At 40.5% G+C, this 24,056-nt stretch overlaps 1 protein-coding gene across 3 annotated transcripts in view; it reads right to left on the bottom strand.

Annotated features, from left to right (window-relative positions):
• Positions 1-24,056, bottom strand: part of SCAPER (S-phase cyclin A associated protein in the ER) — a 325,634-nt gene that overhangs the window by 8,596 nt on the left and 292,982 nt on the right. For all 3 annotated transcript variants that reach the window (XM_068275840.1, XM_068275842.1, XM_068275841.1), the window contains exon 29: positions 850-1,041. In XM_068275840.1, the coding sequence (XP_068131941.1) occupies positions 850-1,041 (192 nt within the window). The remainder of the gene's footprint in view (positions 1-849; positions 1,042-24,056) is intronic.

Here is a 24,056-nt window from a genome sequence, read left to right as displayed (position 1 = left end):
ATTAAGTATGCACTTGCCAACTAAATGTCCTTCCACTACATACAAACAAACTTAGGAATATGAAATTACACTATTTCATACAAACCTGTTCCTGGTTTACAATGGGTCTCCTTAGCTGGATATAACTGATAAGCCTAAAGCATTGCTGAAAGGTGAGAGCGGTTGCCTGACTGCACACTCAGGCAGGGAGAACGTCTATCTTATACCTGTGACTGCAATCACACAACTACTGATTCTTTAACCATTCAGAAAATCTCACTATGGTCTGATATAACCAATATAACCCAGGAGAAGGTTGCCTAATAGCAGATCATTTTCAGAAAATTCAGGTCCGGTTCCAGAATCCTTTATGTTATTATACCTTCAGTCAGGGAAAACTAAATAAATAATTAGTAAAGAAGGCCTGTAATGTATTAAAATTACAGACAAGTAAAGAAATAAATAAATAAAAATCATTAGGACCTATTGTTTTTTGAAATCCCTTACACATAAATGACTAATAACTGTATTTAACAGGAAATAATACAACTCCTGCTTTTTCCGTTGGAAACGTCATTTCTCATAATTGTGCAAATTAAACTACAGTGTGTAACAATCTGATTAATAAAATTATACACTAATAGGTTTTGCAGCAAATTCACTAAAGAAAATTAAGGTTCTGAATGTGGGCATTTTGCTGAATCAATTTAAATAAAATTTCATAAAATGTATACTTCTAGGCATACCAAGCTTATGGTAGGCAAGGCAGTGACCACAGACTCTCAGCTCCTCTTCTACTAGCTTATGTCCTGCTAGCACAGACATCTGCCTACATAGCTAGGTGCTTATCTCCTGTTCTCCATACCATACCTGAATGAAAGTGGCCAGCAGCAGACAGCTCAGCTCCTGTTCCAGAATCAGTCTGTTCTGCGGGTTGTTGTAGCAGGCAGCAATCAGTGTGGGAAATAGGAGCCGGACCAGCCGGGAGTCACTAAAATACTGGAAGGGTAGCTGGCAAAGTTTCTGAAGAACGGTGGGGTGGCGGCCAGACTGGACAATGACCTGCAAGGATTAACAGAACAAGTGAAAACACTCCACGAATTGAGAGAACTGTTGCTACAGCGATGTAATCCTTCCCTTCCTTTCAACATTCTCGGAACATTTCAGCATCTGGAATACATGCCTTAAAAGAAAACAACCTAATGAAGTTCAGTATCTCTTCTCCAAAATGAAAACTTCTCCCTTTCTGTTGTATATCTAAGCAGGGCTCCAAGGACTGTGCCTTGTGTAAATGATTACTTTAGAACATGTGTGATAAATATAACTGATACTGGTACAGAAAGAAGAAGAAAAAAATATTCATTTTTTCCAGACCTGACACAGATGAAGACATCGGTCATGATCTGGAAATCAACTGTTAAAACAATGGATAGTTTTTTTTAGTTTTGTGCCAAATGTAACAAGGTTAATAAGGATTAGCATAATTTAATTAGATGTATAAATAAATGCTCAATAGGACGATATATGCATAGCGTAAGATATAGCTGTACCTGCACAATGGAATTATGCTGGCTATGAATGGGTACATTTCTTCACTTTTAATATTTTTTAATTGCACTTTCCAGTCTAGAGCGAATACAGTTAGCAATCAGGCCCTTATTCAATTCACTTTTTTTTTTCTAAGTTTTCTCATAGGGGATAATTTCTTACCTTCTGTTTAAAATACATTTGCAGCACTCTGCAACTGAAAAAGTACCAAAAAGTAGGTGAAGAAGTACAGGTAGTCCTCGACTTACAAACGCCCGTCTTACGAACGACCCGCCGATACGAACGGCATGGATTCTCTGTTTCCATGGGAACAAGTTAAAAATGTTTTTTTCAATTTGGACTTGTAGTTTTTGAGAAAATCGATTTAAAAAAAAATATAAGAAAAAATGGCTTTTAAACTTGTATAAACAGGTACAAAGAGCAGAGGTGACACAGAGGGGGACACTGGAGGCACAGAGATGGCACAATGCTCCAACTTAAGAACAGATTCAGGTTAAGAACGAACCTACAGTCCCTATCTCATTCGTTAACTGGGGACTACCTGTACTGACAAAATTATTCGGAGTATTTTCTTGCTTGCAGGTGGCTTAAAAGGCATTTCATTGATAAGGTGTGAAAATATCACCAAGGAGAAAACGTAGGAAAAATGTGAATTAAATAAGGGCCTAGTTGTTTTAATTGCTGAACGGGAACGTTTCTAATTATTAATGAGGGAAGGTGAGACATTTTGGTGCCTTTGAACTCATCACTGGCATACCAGAACATATTGTAATCTCCCAAAGAGGGCAGATGTGTGACAGCAGTGCATATAGTGTTAGTCTAGGTTCCGTTTTCCACACAAACTGAAAAATACCCCTCGAGGAAGGAGTCAATGATGAACTGAAGTTTACTGTAAGCTATACCTACTTTGTTATGAAATTCACAAGTTTTGGCATCACCTTATAAGATATATCCTGGTGAACACAAATAACCCAAAAAAGTTTTCCACCGTAATACCAAAATGTGTGGATAACAGACATAATTCCAGGCAGATACTCATCAGAATCAGTTTTATTTCGCCAAGTACAGCAAGAGCTATACTCGGAATTATTTGTGGTTCACATGGCATAGACATCGTAAAGACAGACATACAACACATACAATACATACAATTTGAAATGCAGTAGGCAAATAAAGATGCTGGTAAAGGGCCCCGAGTTAATTTACGGATAAGAACCAAGGCAGGCAGCGGCGTGGGCCGGCAGCCCGACCTGGCAGTTAGAGATGCAGGCCAGGCAGGGGGTGGTTGGAGTTCAGTAACCGAACAGCTTGGGGGAAGAAGGTGTTCTTCCGCCTGGTGGTTTTGGATGGAATAGTCCTGTAGCGACGGCCCAACATGAGGAGCTTGAAGTAGTGGCTACCAGGGTGGGAGAGGTCACGGGAGATCATGGTGGCCCTCTTCCTCATCCTAGCGGAGTGGAGGAGAGCAAGAGGTGGAAGAGGAGACCCAATGATTCTCTCTGCATCAGCTATGACCCTCTGCAGTTTGTGTTTATCGCTGGCTGTTACGCCCGCGTACCAAACAATGACTGAGGAGCAGAGGATGGATTCTATGGTGGCAGTGTAGAAGCTGGCCAGCAGCTCCCGTGGCATGCCAAATCTCTTCAGTTGGCGCAGGAAGAACAACCTCTGCTGGGATTTTTTCTGAATTTTGGTGGTGGTGTGCCCCCATTTCAGGTTGTTAGTGAGAGTTGTGCCGAGGAACCGAACCGATGACACCGTAGAGACTTCTGTTCCTCCAATGAGGACAGGTGGGAGGGGGGGGGGGGGGGAGGAGGGTTCCTCCTGAAGTCTACAACAAGTTCAACAGTCTTTGCTGTGTTGAGGACTAGGTTATATATGATTATATATTGGTTATATATGACAAGACATATAACATTTATACTGCGCTTTTCTCCTGGTGGACAAGAAAGTGCTTCAGAGTTGCAGTCACTTAGGCCGCTCTCTACAGGCCACCACTTTTACGCACTGGCTTGAGATGTTATTTGAATCCTGGTCAAAGGCTTAAATTTTACCTCAAAAGGTACACTATCCAGCGGTCCCCAGTTGAATACATTACTGGACCCAGAGCTGCAAGATTACAGGATGAACTTCTCTGTCCCTACTACTCACAGAGTGAACTACTGTGTTGTGTGTACAATTCTGAGAATTAAGTGATGGGCAGTGATTTCTTTCTCAATGCACTGTATATGGAGGCTGCCATATTTATTTTCTTTTAAGCAATACCAGTTGCCTGGCTATCCTGATGATCCTCTGCCTCTATTTCTTTCAGCCATAGACCCTGAGCAAGTGTGCAGCAGATCAGGTGTTTATGACATTTCTGTCAAATGTACAAGGATTTGTTCTTTTTTTTACTATAGAGAAATCACTAAAATCAAAATGTGGACAGTGCAGTACATATGTTATGTAATTAGAGCAAGTATTTATCTACTTACCGTATATACTCGAGTATAAACCAAGTTTTTGGTCCCAAAAAAGTGGCCCAAAAGTGGGGGTCTCGGTTTATACTCGAATCATATACTCGAGTAACTAAAATACAACCCACCGCGAGCACCCCCACCCACCACAGGAAGAGTGGAGCTTGATTGTAAGCCGCTGTTGGAGCAGAGCAGCATGTATTGTGAGCCGCTTGCAGCATGTAGTGTTCTGAGGAGGTGAGGCTGCAGGGCTGCCCAGGCATCGGTCGGCATGTACTGTGATTCTCCCGCTGGTTCTCCGCTGCCCTCTCACGCCAATTTCCCCCGCAGTCAGTTAATTGGAGCTCCAGAAACTTTCTTCACGGCAAGGAGTCCTCTGCTGTTCCTCCCAGTTGCATTGCTATGACTCCTGCAATGCCATATAGGCGCCACGAGAGGGCTCCATAGCGATGAGGTTAGAGAGGACTCGTTGCCATGTAGCAAGTTCCGGAGCTCTGAACCACTGACAGCGGGGGAAATTGGCATGAGAGGGCAGCGTAGAACCAGCGAACCGGCAGGAGAAGCACAGTACATGCCCGGGCAGCAGCCAGCAGGTGAGAGTAATGCAGCCTCACCTCACCTCCTCAGAACACTACACGCTGCAAGCTGCTCACCATACATGCTGCTCTGCTGGGACAGCAGCTTACAATCAAGCTCCACTCTTCCTGTGGTGGGTGGGGGTGCTCATGGGGACTTACAATTTATCATCAGTAAATTCACAGTATACCGGTATGTAACTGGCTTCAAAGCAGATATGACCTTTCCCTGGCACCCTGTGTATTCCTGAGCTTTAGCGAGCCCCTTAACAATTTGTGTAGTAGCATACTATTTTGACTATGAACACAGAACTTCATCTCAGCTCTAAAAGTTAAGCAAAAACATAATAACCCTTAAAGAAAAAATATGTCTTTGTTTATAGCTAATACAAAGCCTGCAATACATCTGCAGTGTGTCTACTTCCTGCTTTCATGGAAGCAGACATATTGTTAACATCCTGTATTTACTAATTAGCTGCTCTGCCCTGACAGTCAGCTGACAGATGAGGGGGAGGCATTTCCCTGTTTTCCTTCTATCCACTGCAAGACGTCCACTCTAAAAGTCACCAGTGGCTGCTGCATTTCCTATCCCCGGCTTATACACGAGTCAATCATTTGTCCACGATTCTTAAGGTAAAAGTTGAGGGGTCGGCTTATACTCGGGTCGGCTTGTACTCGAGTATATACGGTATACTGTATATGTGTTTTTTCTGAGATGGTATAGCTGACAGCTCCTCTTTGAAAGGAAATAAATATGGCAGCCTTCATATATGGTACTTCTCGCTACAGATTCCCTTTAATTTGTATTCACCAACCCCAATGTAATAACATATCAAATTAACGGATTTCATGTGCAAAGGGAGTTCGTGTACAATGACAGCTGACAATAGTTACATGTGTTACATTAACTCAAGTTCACTAGTTTAAACAAATTACAGCTCACATAAAATTATTACTCTTTTGTAAAGTACTAAAATACATATTAGCATGATATATGAAATTCAGTTTGCATCATAGCTCAGGTTGGATGTCACAATAGTGATTAGAGAAGGTCAATGAGATACAAATAATTCTGAGATGGTCCATTAGTATGCAAATTTTCAATGAGAATGTATGCAGCTTAAAGATGGACCAACATCTCCTGCAAAGGTGAACATTGATTGGTCCATTTTCAAGCTGCATACATTTGCATACAAAATTTGCATGAACCTACATCAACACAGAATTATTTGCATCTAACTGACCATCCCTTAGTGACGCCAGGGCTGTGGAGTCGGAGCAATTTTGGGTACCTGGAGTCGGATGTGGAGTCTGAGGTTTCATAAACTGAGGAGTCGGATGATTTTTGTACCAAATCCACAGCCCTGTTAAATATTTGACTAAGAAGTTGGAGTCGAGGAGTCAGAGTCATTTTGGGTACCTGGAGTAGGAGTCGGTGGTTTCATAAACTGAGGAGTTGGATGATTTTTGTAATGGCTCCACAGCCCTGAGTGGTACAACTACTCACTTAGCTTTATTCTTACAACAGAGATGTTATTTATTAGATATAAAAGATTCCTGTGTACACATCAAGTATATAGTCACAATCAGATAGTTATCTGATTTAAAAAATACTGTGACTGCTGTATTGCAGCAGCACAACTTGTTTTTTTTTAAATTAGACTAAGCACTGCTATACCTGTAAATACAAGTTATTTATGATGACTTATCTGAGAAACAGAACAGTTTATCATATTTTTCTTTTAATTGCAGTTTAAATGTATTAGGCGTCGGTGCATTTTCGTTACTACTCCTAGTCCAGTATCCAAAAATTGCTCCAACTCCTACTCCACAGCCCTGCCTAAGACTGGCCAGATCTCAGTAGCACAATGTGGTCCTATCTTCCAGAAGAATGTCAGGTACCAGGGAGCAGGCCACACACCACTGCACTAAGGCAGATTGCCAGTCCTACAGGTAAGAGGCAGACCAGTGCTTGGCACTAGCCCTGCTGTTTTTTTTAATTTTATACATAACCCATTTATACAAAGAGATGTGAAATGACACAGAGCAACATCCTGGAGGATGCCATTTTGCTTGTATTCCATATCTATGGAACTGCAGTGCACAACACAATTCTGTTTATTCATCATGGTAACGATGCAAAAATACAGTAAACCACAACCACATAAATTCCACAAACTGATTTCAAATGGCATGAGTTACCCAACTTCCCATATCATCCTCTGCTTATCACTTACCACAGTAAATATGAATGGCCTTTATTTCTAGTTTAATGTACCTGCTATAAATCGGATTCTATTATTTTTCTACACAAAGCTTGCAATATTTCTCTGATTCTCTTACTTGTACATCATTCACTGAGGTCACCAAAGATTTTACAATGAACAAGCTCAGTTCGCTGAATGAAATCTATCAGTATAAGTGGGAATTCAAGAACAAGGAAACTGCTAATAGCGAGGACTGCCATTAATTAAAAGCAAATCAGTGAAGGCAAATTACGCCCTTGGCGCCATATGATAAGAACATTATAGGAAAGGGATGGAAAGCTCTAGAATACCAGAACGCCAATTCCAAGTTTCAAATACATGAAATGAAAAAAAAAGAGGTACCAGAAGGGGTATTAATAATCTATTTTATAATTATTCTGGATCCTAAAAACTCTCTGCATACCCAATAAAACAGCAAGTATCTGTATTAACCCATAAATGTAATGAAAAACATCCATCATGCTCACATATTGGAGGGGTCACTGAACTTGGACCTCTTTCCTTCACTCTGAAGTTCCTAAACAGAAGTCTGCATGTTGTGTTGATGTGGCTCTGTAAAATGTATAAGTTATAGGCTTGCTAATAACCAGCGGTTCTGGATGTAAGCCGGGCTTCACTGGCATTAAGAGAATTTACATATTCAGTAGCGATGCATTGTGGGAGAACCCAATCGCACTCACTTAAAGCAGAATTATTGCAAATACCTTCTGTTTTAAGAAGACAAACTACACTGAGCATTGCTGTTTAATAAAAGGGCTTTTTGGTCTGATTTAGTCCTCTATACTTTCCTAGTAGTTTTGGGTCATCCTGAGCTGCTAGGGTTTTCAAGCTTCACTATGAAGTGAGCATCATTACAAGTTGCAATGGTACTGTAGACATTTTGTTTCTTTTTAAGGTGATAATAAATGACCTTTTTGCATTGGATGCAATTGAATGTGCGTCCCCACTTTCTCTCTTTTGATACATGCATGGACATTTAACTTGGGCTACAGCACTCCGAAGTCGTCCCGTCACGGTCCTGTGCACTGTGTTTTCTCTCTCTAAACATTACAAGTTGCAATGACAGGAAGTGGCAAATTGGAGATGTACTTACTACATGCATTGCATATGTACTGTCTCTGGCACCTAGTAAATGCTGCCTGCAAGAAATGGTAAGAAATGGAAAGTGGTGTAGAAATGATTTCCATCTGAAAGAAGAGAGGAGGATGACACAGAAGTGTGTGTATGAAGAGTCCCAGCACAGAGCCTTTGTCTGCAGTCATGCCACACTGGAAAGCCTCTATTGTTTATCAGCTCAGAGACCCCTTCACAATGCACGAGTTAAACTAGTAAATGTCAAGGGGCTTTCTATATCCAGCATTAGTGATCAGCTCATCCAAAATCCCTAACATTTCATAGCCACTTAGTCAGGCTTTGTGAAAACCTTTTCATCAGCCCACGATAAACATCGCCCATTAACCTTCATAGAGGGAGGGGCAGACTTTTAGGTGTATGCACTGGGTCTGTGAGGTGGGACACCCACGTTTCATCATTGGCGCCAGAATGGCTTCTAATCTAACAGGATCCTTTAACCCCATCGTCACTACACATCTGTACAGAGCAACTACCTGCCTGCAGCTAAAGGGAGAAGACCCATATACATTGATTAGTAAGCTAATGTATTGTGTGCATTCTGAATTAAAATAATATAGGGGATAAAAACAAACTGTCCAGGTGCCAAACTAAAGGAGCTCTGGAAACACTGTTGTGAGATTCTTCAAGAGTCCTTCAACAGGGAAAGCACAAACAGTCCTACAAGGAAACAGGAAATATCGATCATATTTTTGCATGGCTAGCTGGTGTAGCGAGGTATGCATTCTGTATAGCTGGTTCCTAGCTATTCCCTGCATGAGAGAGGGAAGCGAGGCATCCTCTAGGTAAGTCTGCTCTCACTAGGGTGAGAAACATGTAATATTGGGATATCTACAATAAGCTCCATGTGTGAGCATATATTTGTACATATGTGCAACCGGTATCTTTGTTTTCCCACAATAATTTGTATAACTTTTTTTTTATTACAATTTGCAAACATGTTGCAGGTGAGCAGAGTATCCTCTTTATGTTCTAATGGGTTACCTGCTCCACTCTAAAGTGCTCCTTAGCAGAAGTAAGTTATCATTCGGCTTAAAGGAGTTGCCTGGCAGCCCCACTGGCCTGTTTGGCTGCAGTAGTGTATGAATAATACCAGAAACAAGCATGCAGATAATTTGACAGATCTGACAATAATGTCAGAAACACCTGATCTGCTGCCTGCTTGTTCACAGTCTATGGCTCAAAGTATTAGAGGCAGAGGATCAGCAGGATAGCCAGGCAACTGTTATTACTTAAAACTATATATTCGGCAGCTCCATATCCCTCTCACTTCAGTTGTCCAAGGGGTCAGCCACTTTTACCTTAGTGGACTGATGTTAGTTGAATTCTGCAGCAGAGCAAGTAATGGTAACCTATTTATTGACCAATAGGAGGTACAGGCAATACCTATGTTTCCCTAAAGCTGTGTATGTCCCACACTGGGTACCTGTGACGTTTTAGAGAAGAAAATTACATTAGGCCCTTTGGGGTTTTAAATGAAAGACTAACGTGGCAGCCAATGCAATAAAGCCAGGAATCTCTGTTATGTAATCTGTGCAACATGATAAAATAGCACAAAGCAACTACAGTATAATCACGTCATGGTAAACTCTGATATAGCAAACATTCGGGTACTGTAAAGTAAGTGTCCAGGTCCCAGCCAAGCCCCATTTATAAGTATATGGGAGTAATGCCTGGAATAGTAAACCCTGATATAATATAATTTCTGTTATAGTAAACCTGTTTTTTGGCCCCTGCAGCATTTTTTATCTGGCTATAGTGTAAAAGAAAAAAATGCCTCCCAATCACTGATTGTATTAAGATACAGTACGATAGTATACTTTATGTGCTTGAGTATGACCATTTCTGATATAGTAAACTTCTGATATAGTAAACCACTTTGCCTGGTCCCTTGGAGTTAGATTGTAGGTAAGTGAACATGATGATTTGTGAGCAACCACAGAGATGCCTTAATTCAAAAAAGTAAGCTTTCGGCTTATAATAAGCCTTCATCGGACTGGGTTCCTGCATATACTGACAAGATTTTAAAAAACACAGCTAAAATACATTGGACATACAGCAAATATACATTGGACATACAGAGTTTTCACTTACCTACAATCTAATACAGTACAATCCTTTTATAGTAAACTCCAAAGGAACCAGGCAAAGTGGTTTACTATATCAGAAGTTTACAATATCAAAAATGGTCATACTCAAGCAGCACATAAAGTATGCTATGGTACTGTATCTTAATTCAGTCACTGATTAGGAGTCATTTTTTCTTTTACACTATAGCCGGATAAAGAATACCGCAGGGGCCAAAAAACAGGTTTACTATAACAGAAGTTCTATTATATCAGTGTTTACTATACCAGGCGTTACTCCCATATACTTATAAATGGCGCTTGCTATGTCCAATATATATAAGCTGTATTTTTTTAAACCTTGTCAGTATATGCAGGAACCACGTCCGATGAAGGCGTATAATTAGACAAAAGCTTACTTTTTATTTATCTCTAAGTTAGCCAGTAAATGGTATCATCCTGATTCAAAACTTCTTGCTTTTACACGGTACAAAACTCTACTGTCCCTAAAAGTTGAGTGAAACAAAGTCATTCAACTGGACTCGCGTGCAGCACTGCAGTGCAAAATTTTGTAGTAAATCTAGGTAGTCTTATATTTATTGCATAATATTTTTCTTTGGCAGTGCCTTATGTGATTTCTATTGCATTAAAGGAGCACTATGGCGAAAATGTGTAAAATATGGCTAAACATAGACAAATAAGAAGTACGTTTTTTCCTGAGTAAAATAAGCCATAAATTACTTTTCTCCTATGTTTCTGTCACTTACATCTGACAGAAGCGACAGGTTTTGGACTAGTTCATCTCTTCATAGGGGATTTTCAGCTAGGCTTTTATTCATTATAAAGATATTCCCTAAAAAGTAAACAATGAGGCTGTCCAGCTTCCCTGCTCACTACACAGTTTTTTGGCAGTCTGACAGAGCAACTGCTATTCACTAAGTGCTTTTGAAAATAAATAAATCCCTGAGAATCCCCCCATGAAGAGAAGGACTAGTCCAAAACCTGTCACTTCTTTCAGATTTCTACCTACTGTAAGTGACAGCAAAATAGGAGAAAAGTCATTTATGGCTCATTTTACTCTGGAAAAAAACTTTGTTTGCTTGCACATATTTTAAATTTTATTTTTTTTGCCATAGTGCCCCTTTAATACAATTTCACTTGCCTTTTAGCATATTCAGTATGATCTAACATGGCACAGGAAAATGATGAAAATATGCTGCCACTTAAAAGCAGACACGTCTAACAACTATTCATCCCAAATTTGCTGGATTACACAGGCTTTACTATTTGTAAATGAGGGACCATGTGACTAGTTAGCATTTAAAGAAAAGGAAAAAAATTTACAAACACTTCCCAAATGTAATGCTAAAAACACTGCTGTCAATCCTTCATAAGTCACTCTATAGGGAAAGCACACAGGGCAACAGTCAAGACTGTGCTATTACAGATCTATATCAACAAATCACACAGAATGAATGGCAGGGATTCTCCATTATAAATCTACAGGTAATGTTTTTTTGTTAAAATTTGATAAAATTGGGAAGGGTTAGAACTGTTAACTTATGTGAGCTTGCTTCTGCTGTCTGCTATGCAGAGCTTTTGATAGCTCTGGTTCTGATGACCACTTAGGCTACTTGCACACCAAGACGTTGCGTTAGGTGCTACGTTAAGGTCGCATAACGTGCACCTAACGCAAGGCCTGGTGCTCTTCGATGTGGACGTCAGAGTGAGCCGCGTTGTGCAGCTCACTCTGGCGTCCGTGATGCCGTGATGCGTACTCTTGGACGCATGCGGCATCACGTGGTCCCGCCGGCCAATCGCCGCACAGAGCGGCCGCACCAGGAAGTAAACACTGCACGTCACAACGTGCAGTGAATATTAATTAGCCATGTGCCTGCCCGCTCTCCGCTCCTCCCCAACATGACTGAGCATGTGCAAACAGTCTAACGCGGCTTAAGCCGATGTAACGCCGTAGCATGCTGCACTTTCGGAAGAATGTGCAGCGTTACATGTAACGCAACATGGGCTGTGTGAACAGCCCACTTGTGTTACATTGCTGTGCGTTGGGGGAGCGTTACAGGCTGCACTAACGTGCGCCTGTAACGTCTTAGTGTGTAAGCAGCCTTAAAGAAGAACCGTAATGACATGTAACATAGTAAATTCAGCAGGATCATTATTTTTTACCTTAATTATCCTTGGTTTGCGCATCAGAAATGGTTCTCATATCTATATATTGGTATGTAAATTTGACCTCCCTGTGATGTTTAGCCTATGCTATGATATCCTGCAGCCTCTTGTCCCCGAGCACTCTGGGAGATCATCTGGCATTCCACATTGATTTACCTTGCCAGCAGTAAAGATGCCAGCATCTCTGATATATGTTAAGACTGTAAATTTGGGTGAGGTAACATTTTACAATGGGCAAACACTGACTAGATATCAATATTATAATGTATGATAAATATAACTAATTATAAATAAATGTAAAAAATAAGCAATTTTATTAGATTATATACAGGGTGGGCCATTTATATGGATACCCTTAATATGGCCATTTATATGGGTACACCATTTTATGTGAATGGCGAAGTTAACAAACAAAACCACCGCTATTGGTCTGACATTAACCCACATTGGATAGATTCCTCCAAGACTGTTGGAACAAAAAAATTGATGGTATGGTGTGGTATACGGGGTGTATCCATAGATAAGGTGTATCCATATAAATGGCCCACCCTGTATAATAAAGTTAACCTTTAAGATTTAAAGTAAACCTGAAGCTGTACACCGGTAAAGCTGCTTGGAACTACTCATGTCCTAGAGTAGTTCAAAGGGCAGGTACATTGCTACTGAGCATAGAGCTGTTCATCTGAGCAGGTCATATAGCTTTACCAGCTGACAGCGCTTGAACAACGGGACGGCCAGAGGAAAGCAGAGGCATGGGGAGGCTCTATGCTATCCAGAACCTTCCCTCTACTCAGGTAAGTATCACACTTGAAGTTAGTTTTCTCCCTTCAAGTTTAAGAATCTTTATTTCTTACTTCCTGCACTAAAAGTAAGTGGTATTAACATATCCAGAAGAGGCAGCAATAAAAGCAATATAACATTTTTGTAGATTTAGTAAGATAAGGAACCTATAGCATTTTCCAATGCTGTCCCTTGCTTCCCGTCTCAGTGTCTACTAGGGTTGACCTTAAAGAGAACCTGAGAGAGGAGGTATATGGAGGCTGACATTTATTTCATTTTAAACAATAGTTGCCTGGCATTCTGCTGACCTTTCAAGCATCAGTAGTTTCTGAATCACACACCTGAAACAAGCATGTGAAAAATCCAGTTAGACTTGAGTCAGAGCACCTGATCTGCTGCATGCTTGTTCAGGGTCTATGGCTAAAAGTATTAGAGACACATGATCAGGAGGACAGACATGCAACTTGCACTGTTTAAAATGAAATAAATATGTCAGCCTCCACACCTCTCTCAACTCAGGTTCCCTTTAAACAGTGACACTTTCAGCTATCACAAAAGTTTACAATGCTAACCAATACTATCCAAACAAAAAAATTATATACGATTAAATCTGTGCAAAATAAACTAACTCAGGTTACAAATGGAAGATGGTACGTTTCCCAAATAACAGTAAAAAAAAAAAAGACAGATTTTGCCCCAAAATTCATTCAGATTTTAGCCTTCACTTTCTGACATGACCTATAAAAACACCATGTTGGATTAGAGAGGGACAGATAGACCACCTGGAGTAACTGCCATGTTACACACAGAAGGAAAGAGGTGTGTGATGTATTTCCAATATGACCTATGAATGATAGCTCTGACACATACACCTATGGGAGTCATGGCAGTGAGCTGTTTTGTACCAGTCACAACATTGTGGTAAAAAGAGGTTTCCAATAAAGAGTGTGTGTGATCACTAGTGAGTCTCAGCACTTGTATGAAATGGCATTGGACATTTAAAATGTGTCAAGGAGACCTGCTGCCCTTGGCTGTCATGATGGAAGGTGCAAAGAGACTGACATATATGAAGCGTTGTAAACTTGATCCATGTCTGGTTGTCAGGGGTGCTCCATGCAGATAAAGAATAGGTCATAAAATTTAGCACTTCCGTAACCTCTGCTCCTTTGAATTTTCCTCCTTTCAGCATTAATAAATAAACGCAAATGATTACAAACGCTCACAAGACAGCAAAGACTGGTCCCCGAAATAAAGTGTCTGTATATATATGCACCTCCATAACTGTACAGGATGAGTATTCAAGTGGACAGTTAATATTGCACAAGAATCTAGCTCTCACCCTAAACAGTACACTTTCCCACTTAGGCACACACATTATACATAATGATAAACAGGACATGATAAGCAAGAAAAGTTCTGTACAGGTGCTGAAAATCACTCGCTAACAGCAAATAGTGTAGAAAGAAAAAAACTAACACATTGAACTAATATCAACAGAGACACACACACACACACACACACACACACACACACACACACACACACACACACACACACACACACACATATATACATATATATATATATATATATATATATATATATATATATATATATATACAGGGAGGCAAATGAGTATTTTGACCACATCATCCTCTTTATGCATGTTGTCTTACTCCAAGCTGTATAGGCTCGAAAGTCTACTACCAATTAAGCATATTATTTAATGTGCATCTCTGTAATGAGAAGGGGTGTGGTCTAATGACATCAACACCCTATATCAGGTGTGCATAATTATTAGGCAACTTCCTTTCCTTTGGCAAAATGGGTCAAAAGAAGGACTTGACAGGCTCAGAAAAGTCAGAAATAGTGAGATATCTTGCAGAGGGATGCAGCACTCTTAAAATTGCAAAGCTTCTGAAGTGTGATCATCGAACAATCAAGCGTTTCATTCAAAATAGTCAACAGGGTCGCAAGAAGCGTGTGGGAAAACCAAGGCGCAAAAAAACTGCCCATGAACTGAGAAAAGTCAAGCGTGCAACTGCCAAGATGCCACTTGCCACCAGTTTGGCCATATTTCAGAGCTGCAACATCACTGGAGTGCCCAAAAGCACAAGGTGTGCAATACTCAGAGACATGGCCAAGGTAAGAAAGGCTGAAAGACGACCACCACTGAACAAGACACACAAGCTGAAACGTCAAGACTGGGCCAAGAAATAACTCAAGACTGATTTTTCTAAGGTTTTATGGACTGATGAAATGAGAGTGAGTCTTGATGGGCCAGATGGATGGGCCCGTGGCTGGATTGGTAAAGGGCAGAGAACTCCAGTCCGACTCAGAGGCCAGCAAGGTGGAGGTGGAGTACTGGTTTGGGCTGCTATCATCAAAGACGAGCTTGTGGGGCCTTTTCGGGTTGAGGATGAAGTCAAGCTCAACTCCCAGTCCTACTGCCAGTTTCTGGAAGACACCTTCTTCAAGCAGTGGTACAGGAAGAAGTCTGCATCCTTCAAGAAAAACATGATTTTCATGCAGGACAATGCTCCATCACACACGTCCAAGTACTCCACAGCGTGGCTGGCAAGAAAGGGTATAAAAGAAGAAAAACTAATGACATGGCTCCTTGTTCACCAGATCTGAACCCCATTGAGAACCTGTGGTCCATCATAAAATGTGAGATTTACAAGGAGGGAAAACAGTACACCTCTCTGAACAGTGTCTGGGAGGCTGTGGTTGCTGCTGCACGCAATGTTGATGGTGAACAGATCAAAACACTGACAGAATCCATGGATGGCAGGCTTTTGAGTGTCCTTGCAAAGAAAGGTGGCTATATTGGTCACTGATTTGTTTTTGAATGTCAGAAATGTATATTTGTGAATGTTGAGATGTTATATTAGTTCACTGGTAAAAATAAATAATTGAAATGGGTATATATTTGTTTTTCTGTTAAGTTGCCTAATAATTATGCACAGTAATAGTCACCTGCACACACAGATATCCCCCTAAAATAGCTAAAACTAAAAACAAACCAAAAACTACTTTCAAAAATATTCAGCTTTGATATTAATACGTCTTTTGGGTTCATTGAGAACATGGTTGTTCTTCAATAATAAAATTATTCCTCAAAAATACAACTTGCCTAATAATTCTGCACTCCCTGTGTGTGTGTGTGTGTGTGTGTGTGTGTGTGTGTGTGTGTGTGTGTGTATATATATATATATATATATATATATATATATATATATATATATATATATACATACACTGTATATATAGTGCTCTCCCCAGATTTTTTTTCCAGCCGGGTAACAAAATGGGGCGAGATGAGAGATTGGAAGGCTAGCAGTTCTCTGCACAACTCTGCTAACAATAGAGAAGGAGGTAAGCCAATGATAGCCGGGTGCTCACCGAAACTAGCCGGGTGAAGCACCCGGCTAAAAGAGCCTGGGGAGAACACTGTGTGTGTGTATATATATATATATATATATATATATATATATATATATATATATATATGCAAATATCATGGATTCAGTGTAATATTAAAGAACCATCTAACCAGCTTACACATGCATTTAAAGTAGTTCTGGTAGACTGGTGCCATTAATGGAGATGATAAAAACCATGGATTCTACATGATATGGCATGGAAGGCAATGATGTAGGGCAGGGTGTCAAACTCAACCATATAAGGGGCCAAAATCTAAAACAATAGTCAAAGTCTGGACCAAATTGTCTAAAATATAGTGGCACGACTATAGTGACCGTGTGGTGGTAGTAGGGGCAGAATAGCGCAGTGAAGGAGTTTTATATTACCTGCTTCAATGCTGCATCAGGTCTCCTGCATAGCTTTGGCTCTGAATGCATGTCACGTGATCGGCAGTTGGAGGTATGGAAGTATGGAGCAAGCAGCTGCCGGAAAAAATGGAAGAGACAAGACACAGCTATGGAGCAAGTAAATGTTACAGTGCTCTGCTGCACTACTATATGGGGAGAAGATGGTGCAAGCGGGAAAGGTGTGTGTGTGTGTGTGTGTTTTACCAGCCATATTGAGGGGGGTTTAGATCCAATGAAGTGGGCCCCATGCTAATTTCACAGACAGGGTTCTGTGGGTTGTTGCTGCAGCCAGGCTCAAACTAACACGGTCATCCTCTGGATGGGAAGGCAGTGTGATGTTCTTTTACTGCTTACAATAATGCACACTGAAGCTCTCAAGGGCCACATAAAATGGCAAGGAGGGAGACTTGCGGCACCGCGGGCCTTGTGTTTGACACCTGTGATATAGGGTAACCTATCAGATAATACAGCTAAAATTTACTGGACAGTATGTGTACCACCCTTTTAAACTGTAGTAATCCTGAAAGGCTGCAAAAGGTAAATTATGCCATAAATAACATTCCTATTCCTCAAACTGGTCTGTAGGGTCCCGCACCTCTATTGCAATGCTACACACCAATGCCACACACCATACCTTAGACATTCCCAGTTTAGAACTAACGGCTGCCACAAGTTTAAACAGTTTAGAATGAAGATGTTAACTTACAGTAGAAACTTTGGCAACTGGCTCAGGGGACAGGCTGCATCTAGACACTGTTTACATGTGTATGCCAGTGAGTTCAGGAGTTTCAGATACACAAAGGGGGTCGACTTTTACTAAATAGTTAATCTTAGTCACTTGCATGACCTGGCAGCTTCAGTTTAAGTGAGTAATCAATTTTACTGTACCTACTGACCATAAGCATTTGTAAACCGTATCATCTATGCTTTACAAGCCCCTCCCCTTTTGGGAAAAGTAAACAATGATTGTTAGGAAGTATGTTCAGATGTAAATAAATGGCCACTTAATTACACATTTATTGGGTTCTTACACTATACCTTTAAAAAGTGTTATTACAAAAAAGAGAGTAGTACGGTAACAGGACTGTGTAATGTATAAAAAGGTCAGGATGATATACAGTATATCTTGGGAGTTAATATATATATATATATATATATATATATACATATATATATATATATATATATATATATATATATATATATATACACACACACCCAGGGCAAGGCCACCTCAAACTGAACACATTCTGAGAGATTTACAAGGTTTCAAAGGCTTTGAACAATGCGCTAAGAACACACTCACAGTTCATAATGCACCTTAATCAGGGACAAGATCAACAAACTAATAGCTGGCATTTTTTCAGTTGATGGGTGGGAAGGGGAAGGTGCAGTCAGTTTATGGCTGTAAAACTTCTCGGCAAGCATTTGAACATGGGGTGCACTACAGACATTTATTAGCTGACACATAACTGATAGTAACGGCAAGGACAGGAGCACAGGAAACTCAGCATATACATGAACTCTATAAAACCATTTGTCAGGCTACTACAGATCAGCCTATGCAGAATGGTACATTCTGCTACTACAGCAAAAGAAAATAGTTTTTATAACAAATACATATTTCTGGATATAATAATATAGCCACACAAAATATATGAGTTAGGGAGAATTTTAGAGTTAAATTACGACAATCTTGGGAGCTGCCATTGCTGACTATTTCTATAAAAAGTTGAGGTGAGCCATTTCACTCACAACTATTAAGAAATGTTAGCATGAAACAGGACTTGGAACTTCGATAGAAGAAATGAATGTAGTCTGTACCTCTATGAACGTCTATCATTATGGTCATCAAAAGCTAAATTCCAGTGAAACACATTTAAATTCTTACTGGTAAGGAGGAGTTTACAGTCCAAGAGGTGTAGTTCTGGAGAGCACAACAAAAATAATGCAAATTACAGCATTTCCTAAAATACAATATTATTTCAGATCTTCATTTCCTGTGCATATCCAAAAAGCTCTGCAGGCAGATTTATCGCCCACATTCCAAATTTGCAGGTATAAACTGCCATTATACAATAATACATACAGACATTATTTTACCAACAAAAAGTATGTTTAAAGGGACTCCGAGCAGTGCAGAAACTATGGAAAGATGCATACCATTTTGAAGCTCTCTTTCTCCTCTTTCCAGCGAATATATATAAACCGCCGCCCTACGCCTTTTAGTGTTCGCTATTTTCACAATCGAAATTGCGGGAAACACGATTTCGATCACGAAAATAACGAAAACTAAAAGGCGTAGGGCGGCGGTTTATGTGTCGTTGGGAAGAGGAGAAAGAGAGCTTCAAAATGGTATGTATCTTTCCATAGTTGCTTGTATTACACAGGACGACTTTTCCCCAAAGTCGGCAGCTCCATTATGCTGTTGCTTATCTTTTAGGCTACTTACACACTAAGATGTTGCGTTTTAGGGGACGTTATGGTCGCATAACGTGCCCCTAATGTAACGTATGGTGGTGTTGAAGTTGGACGTCATCAAAGCAGCTTTGTGATAGGAAGTCCGGATCTTTTTAAGAATTCGGATAATTTGAATCGGATCATTGAAAAGATCCGGATCTTTGAACCAAATCATTTGAATCATTTTACTAGGGAAGCAGACTGGGTGAAATGACTAGCAGGACAGGACTTTCCCTGCACTGTACATTCTGTATGTTCCTGTTTCTTCCAGACAGACATCCACTGTGAACCGAATCTTTCATTGTGATGATCTGGATGATTCGACTCACAAAAAAGATCCGGATCAAACGATTCGTTCATGATCCGGACATCACTACAGTCCCACCACGAGTCTCTGCAGTGCAGTGAATATTAATTAGCCATGTGGCTGGCGGCGGAGGAGGAGGGGAGACCTCCTCCTCCAACATTACTGAGCATGTGCAAACAGTCTAACGCTGCTTAGTCCAGTATAACGTACAGCATGCAGCACTTTGTTTAAACGTGCTGCGTTACTATATAACGCAACGTGGGCACTGTGAACAGCACAATTGATTTTACAGTGCTGTGAGTTAGGCTGCGTTACTGGCTGCTGTAACGTGGGACTTTAACGAACGTCCCACTGTGAAACCAGCCTTAGAGTATAGAGGATTTTCTAAGCTCAGGTCCAAGTATGCAAGCAGTACCCGTTATGTTTAATGGCCTTAGCACAAATTAAGTAATCCTTTATGTCAGCACGTCATGCTTGGATTATATACAAACAAACACAGACAAACACAGAACACTTATATCGCGCTTTTCTCCTGGCGGACTCAAAGCGCCAGAGCTGCAGCCACTAGGACGCGCTCTATAGGCAGTAGCAGTGTTAGTGAGACTTGCCGAAGGTCTCCAACTGAATAGGTGCTGGCTTACTGAACAGGCAGAGCCAAGATTCAAACCCTGGTCTCCTGTGTCAGAGGCAGAGCCCTAAACCATTACTCCATTCAGCCACCGTATAAACACACCTATGTTGCTTGTGTAAAATGCCTCATGGCTACTGCAAGTATCATGCAAATTACGCAAATTATGTAACATATTATGTCATCTTTGTAAAGCCTGCACACATTAAAGAGACACTGAAGCGAAAAACAAAATTATGATATTATGATTTGTATGTGTAGTACAGCTAAAAAATAAAACATTAAGATCAGATACATCAGTCTAATTGTTTCCAGTACAGGAAGAGTTAAGAAACTCCAGTTGTTATCTCTATGCAAACAAGCCATTAACTCTCAGACTAAAGGGGCCCATACACTCAGCCGATTTTTTGGCCGACCGATCGATCCCGATCGATCGATAGATCGATTGTTAATCGGTTGGCTAATCGACTGATCGATGGCCGATTTCGATCGATTTCGATGGATTTCCATCGAACTGGCTGGGTGGAAAATTTAGGTCGATCTGATGAGATTGCTTATCAGTTTGCATTGGCCTTAATGGAAATCTGATGGCAAAAAAATGCCATCAGATCGAATTTCAATAGATTTCAAACTGAAATCTATTGGAATTCTATCCTGGTAAAAAATGTTCTAAAAACGCATCAGATACAGTGTTCTCCCCAGGCTCTTTTAGCCGGGTTCTCCACCCGGCTAGATTTGGTGACCACCCGGCTGTCATTGGCTCACCTCCTCACATCCTCCTATGCTGTAAGCATAGTTGCTCTGCATTTTCATCTCAACCCACCCGGCTACTTTTTCATGCCACCCGGCTACTATTTCATGCCACCCGGCTGGAAAAAAATTCTGGGGAGAACACTGAGATAGATCATCAGATGCATTTCTTATCTATCTGCTGCGAATCTGACGAGTGTATGGGCACCTTAACTCTCAGACTAAGTCTTAGTCGTGGAGAGGGCTGTTATCTGACTTTTATTATCTCAACTGTAAGTGAACTGTTTACTAGAGGAGAGGTCATTACTTCACAGACTGCTCTGAAAGACTCATTTTGAATGCTGAGTGCTGTGTAATCTGCACATATTATAGAATGCTGCAATGTTAGAAAAAACACTATATACCTGAAAATAAAAGTATGAGACTATTTTCTTTGCTGCTAATCTTCTAGTAATTATTCATAGTACACAACCAATTCACTATATCATATTTTTTTTTCGCTTCAGTGTCTCTTTAAGGCTCTGTTTCTACTTGATGCTAATTCCGTACGAATCCTGCAGGTGGACGCACATAAAATTCACATTACAAGTAAGGCCTGGTGCACACCAGAGGAGTTTTTCCTGAGTGTTTTGACTTTTTAAATCTGCTGCTAATGTTATCTAAGTGTCTGTGCACACTGGAGCAATGAGGTTTTGTGAAAAAAAACCCATAGCATTACATTGGGAAGAGCTTTTGAAACCTCTAGCGCCCAAACGCTAGAGGTTTCAAAAGCTCTTCCCAATGTAATGCTATGGTTTTTTTTTTACAAAACCTCATTGCTCCAGTGTGCACAGACACATAGGATAGCATTAGCAGCAGATTTAAAAACTCAAAACGCTCAGAAAAACTCCTCTGGTGTGCACCAGGCCTGAGAGCTCATTTAAAATTATTGGGCTGTTTCCACCTAATGCAGGAAATCACACACAAACCTCCTAGTGACAGCACTACACAATACAAAGTGTTTTCCAGCCAATGCACCTACGTTCAGGTAAACAAATATTTGTCAGAAATAGCCATTAATAAGATCCACACAATTAGCTACTGAACTAAAGTTTATGACAGTGTAATAAGGAGCAGAAACTGATAAAAAAGATCAGCTTATATAAAAGCAGATATTCAGGCATGGAAACCTATGCAGGGGCAAGTTACAATCGGGTTTGCCTGGTAACCAGCTACTGTAGGGGCTACTGCAATGAAAAAGAAAAGCCATCTGGGTACATCGTACCACAGTGGTTACTGCTTCTCACATATTCTATTTTAATTATACTCTTTTTTTTTATTGTTTCTTAGTCATGTCAGGAAAGGTTCCTCTACACACCTGAACGCTCCATAATTATAAATAAAACATATTGAAAGGATGTGAGCTGGAAACATAATATTGGTTATGTGATGCCACTGGTTCCAGATCACTTCTTCCTTCTGGCAAGCAACAAAGGCCAGGTAATAAGGATTAAATTGTTAACACCTCTGGGCAGCTCTGCACGCCATACACAGCTACAGCAGCAGGTAATTGAGGGAGACAAGAGCTTGTGACATGATCCATTACATCTTAGGAAATGAAGGGAGTTAACTGTTCAAAGTCCAGATATATTCCCACTATTATTAATAAAACAAGACATACACATATCCATTTAAGGGTTTGAAAAGCTTTATCCGCCTGAAACAAGATCACGTGAGTCTCATTATACAGTATAACAGGCCTGCTGCAAGGAGATCCAGCCCTACGTTGCTACCTACAGATGCATAACTTATATGTATTTATATTCTACATGGGTTGAGCAAATATACAGTGTATGTGATCTGGAGAAGCAGCAGCATAACGTTATGAAATTTTCAGAGAAACAACTGCAGTTTCTTCTACTGTGCAGCAATGATGCAATATGTAAACACGTGATCCCTTTACACTGACTGCTATGGTAACTGCAGCACTGCTACACTACATTGTGAGAATTAAACTCCAGGCCAATATTAAAACAAAAAGGAAAAAACAACATTATTGTTAGCACTGACAGCAAATATACCCTGAAAGTATTTGAAATGAACCTTACATATCATCTGGACATGTACATCTGTATGCCTGTCACCATTTCTTCCATTTAGTATGGCTGTGACAAGAACCAAATTATGATCATGGCAAGTGCTACTTCCAATACAGGAAATAGCCATAATAGTTTTGTGGAGGAATGGAGCCCATAGATAGAAATTTACACCTCCCATAGAAGTCATGTACATCTTTGTTATTATGCCCTGTACAATAGTGAGGGGCACCAATTAAGCAGCACAATAATGGAGTACAAAGGGGAGTACTGCACAATAATGGGATACACTAATGAAATGGTACTAAAGGGGAGCATTGTAGTGGGGCACAAATGGAACAGCACTGAACAGTAACACAATTGTGGGTGCACTGAAAGGGAGCACAATGGCAGTAGCACTAATAGGGCACTACTGTAAGGGAGCACCGAAAGGCGAAGAAGGTGGCCATGCATACATACAGACATGCATGCATGTATGCAGCAGTGTGTTGTCAGAACAAGCTGCTGCACAGCTCATTAGCATGCCTATCAGACAGTGCTGTCTATACACTGTCTGATGTCACTGCATATCACACACTGAAATCCAGAGCTGAAATCAGCTCAGTAATGTGAAAGTGTGCCTAGGCTCTAATGCCCAGATAGTCAAGTTCCTGGGTCCATTAAAATCTGTACTGTTCAGAAAAATCGTCTTGGCTTCTGTGTCTAGTAACATGACCATGGCTATAAATTTGTAAGGGCTGATTGTTGGTCCGGATACAGAGGAAAATACTCTCTGTGTTTCCATTTAGTTTGGGATTGAGACGTGAGGTTGTGTGAATATCATGGCTAGATGCAATCAGCAATATCATAAATGTCTGCCTGTTCTATGCCTTTTATATTCTATTTGCTCAAAGAGCTCTGGCTAGAGGTTTCATAGCCAAGATGAATATCTTTAGAGAAAGAGGACAGCCTCTGTATATTAAGGGGTGCTGAGGAAAGCTTTAGATAATGCATGGATGAACTGGGTTGTGAGTA

Source organism: Hyperolius riggenbachi, chromosome 3 (genome assembly GCF_040937935.1).
Source record: "Hyperolius riggenbachi isolate aHypRig1 chromosome 3, aHypRig1.pri, whole genome shotgun sequence".
In the NCBI taxonomy this organism is placed as follows: domain Eukaryota; kingdom Metazoa; phylum Chordata; class Amphibia; order Anura; family Hyperoliidae; genus Hyperolius; species Hyperolius riggenbachi.
The sequence above is the reverse complement of the archived record's forward strand: the minus strand, read 5'-3'. Positions and strand labels throughout refer to the sequence as shown.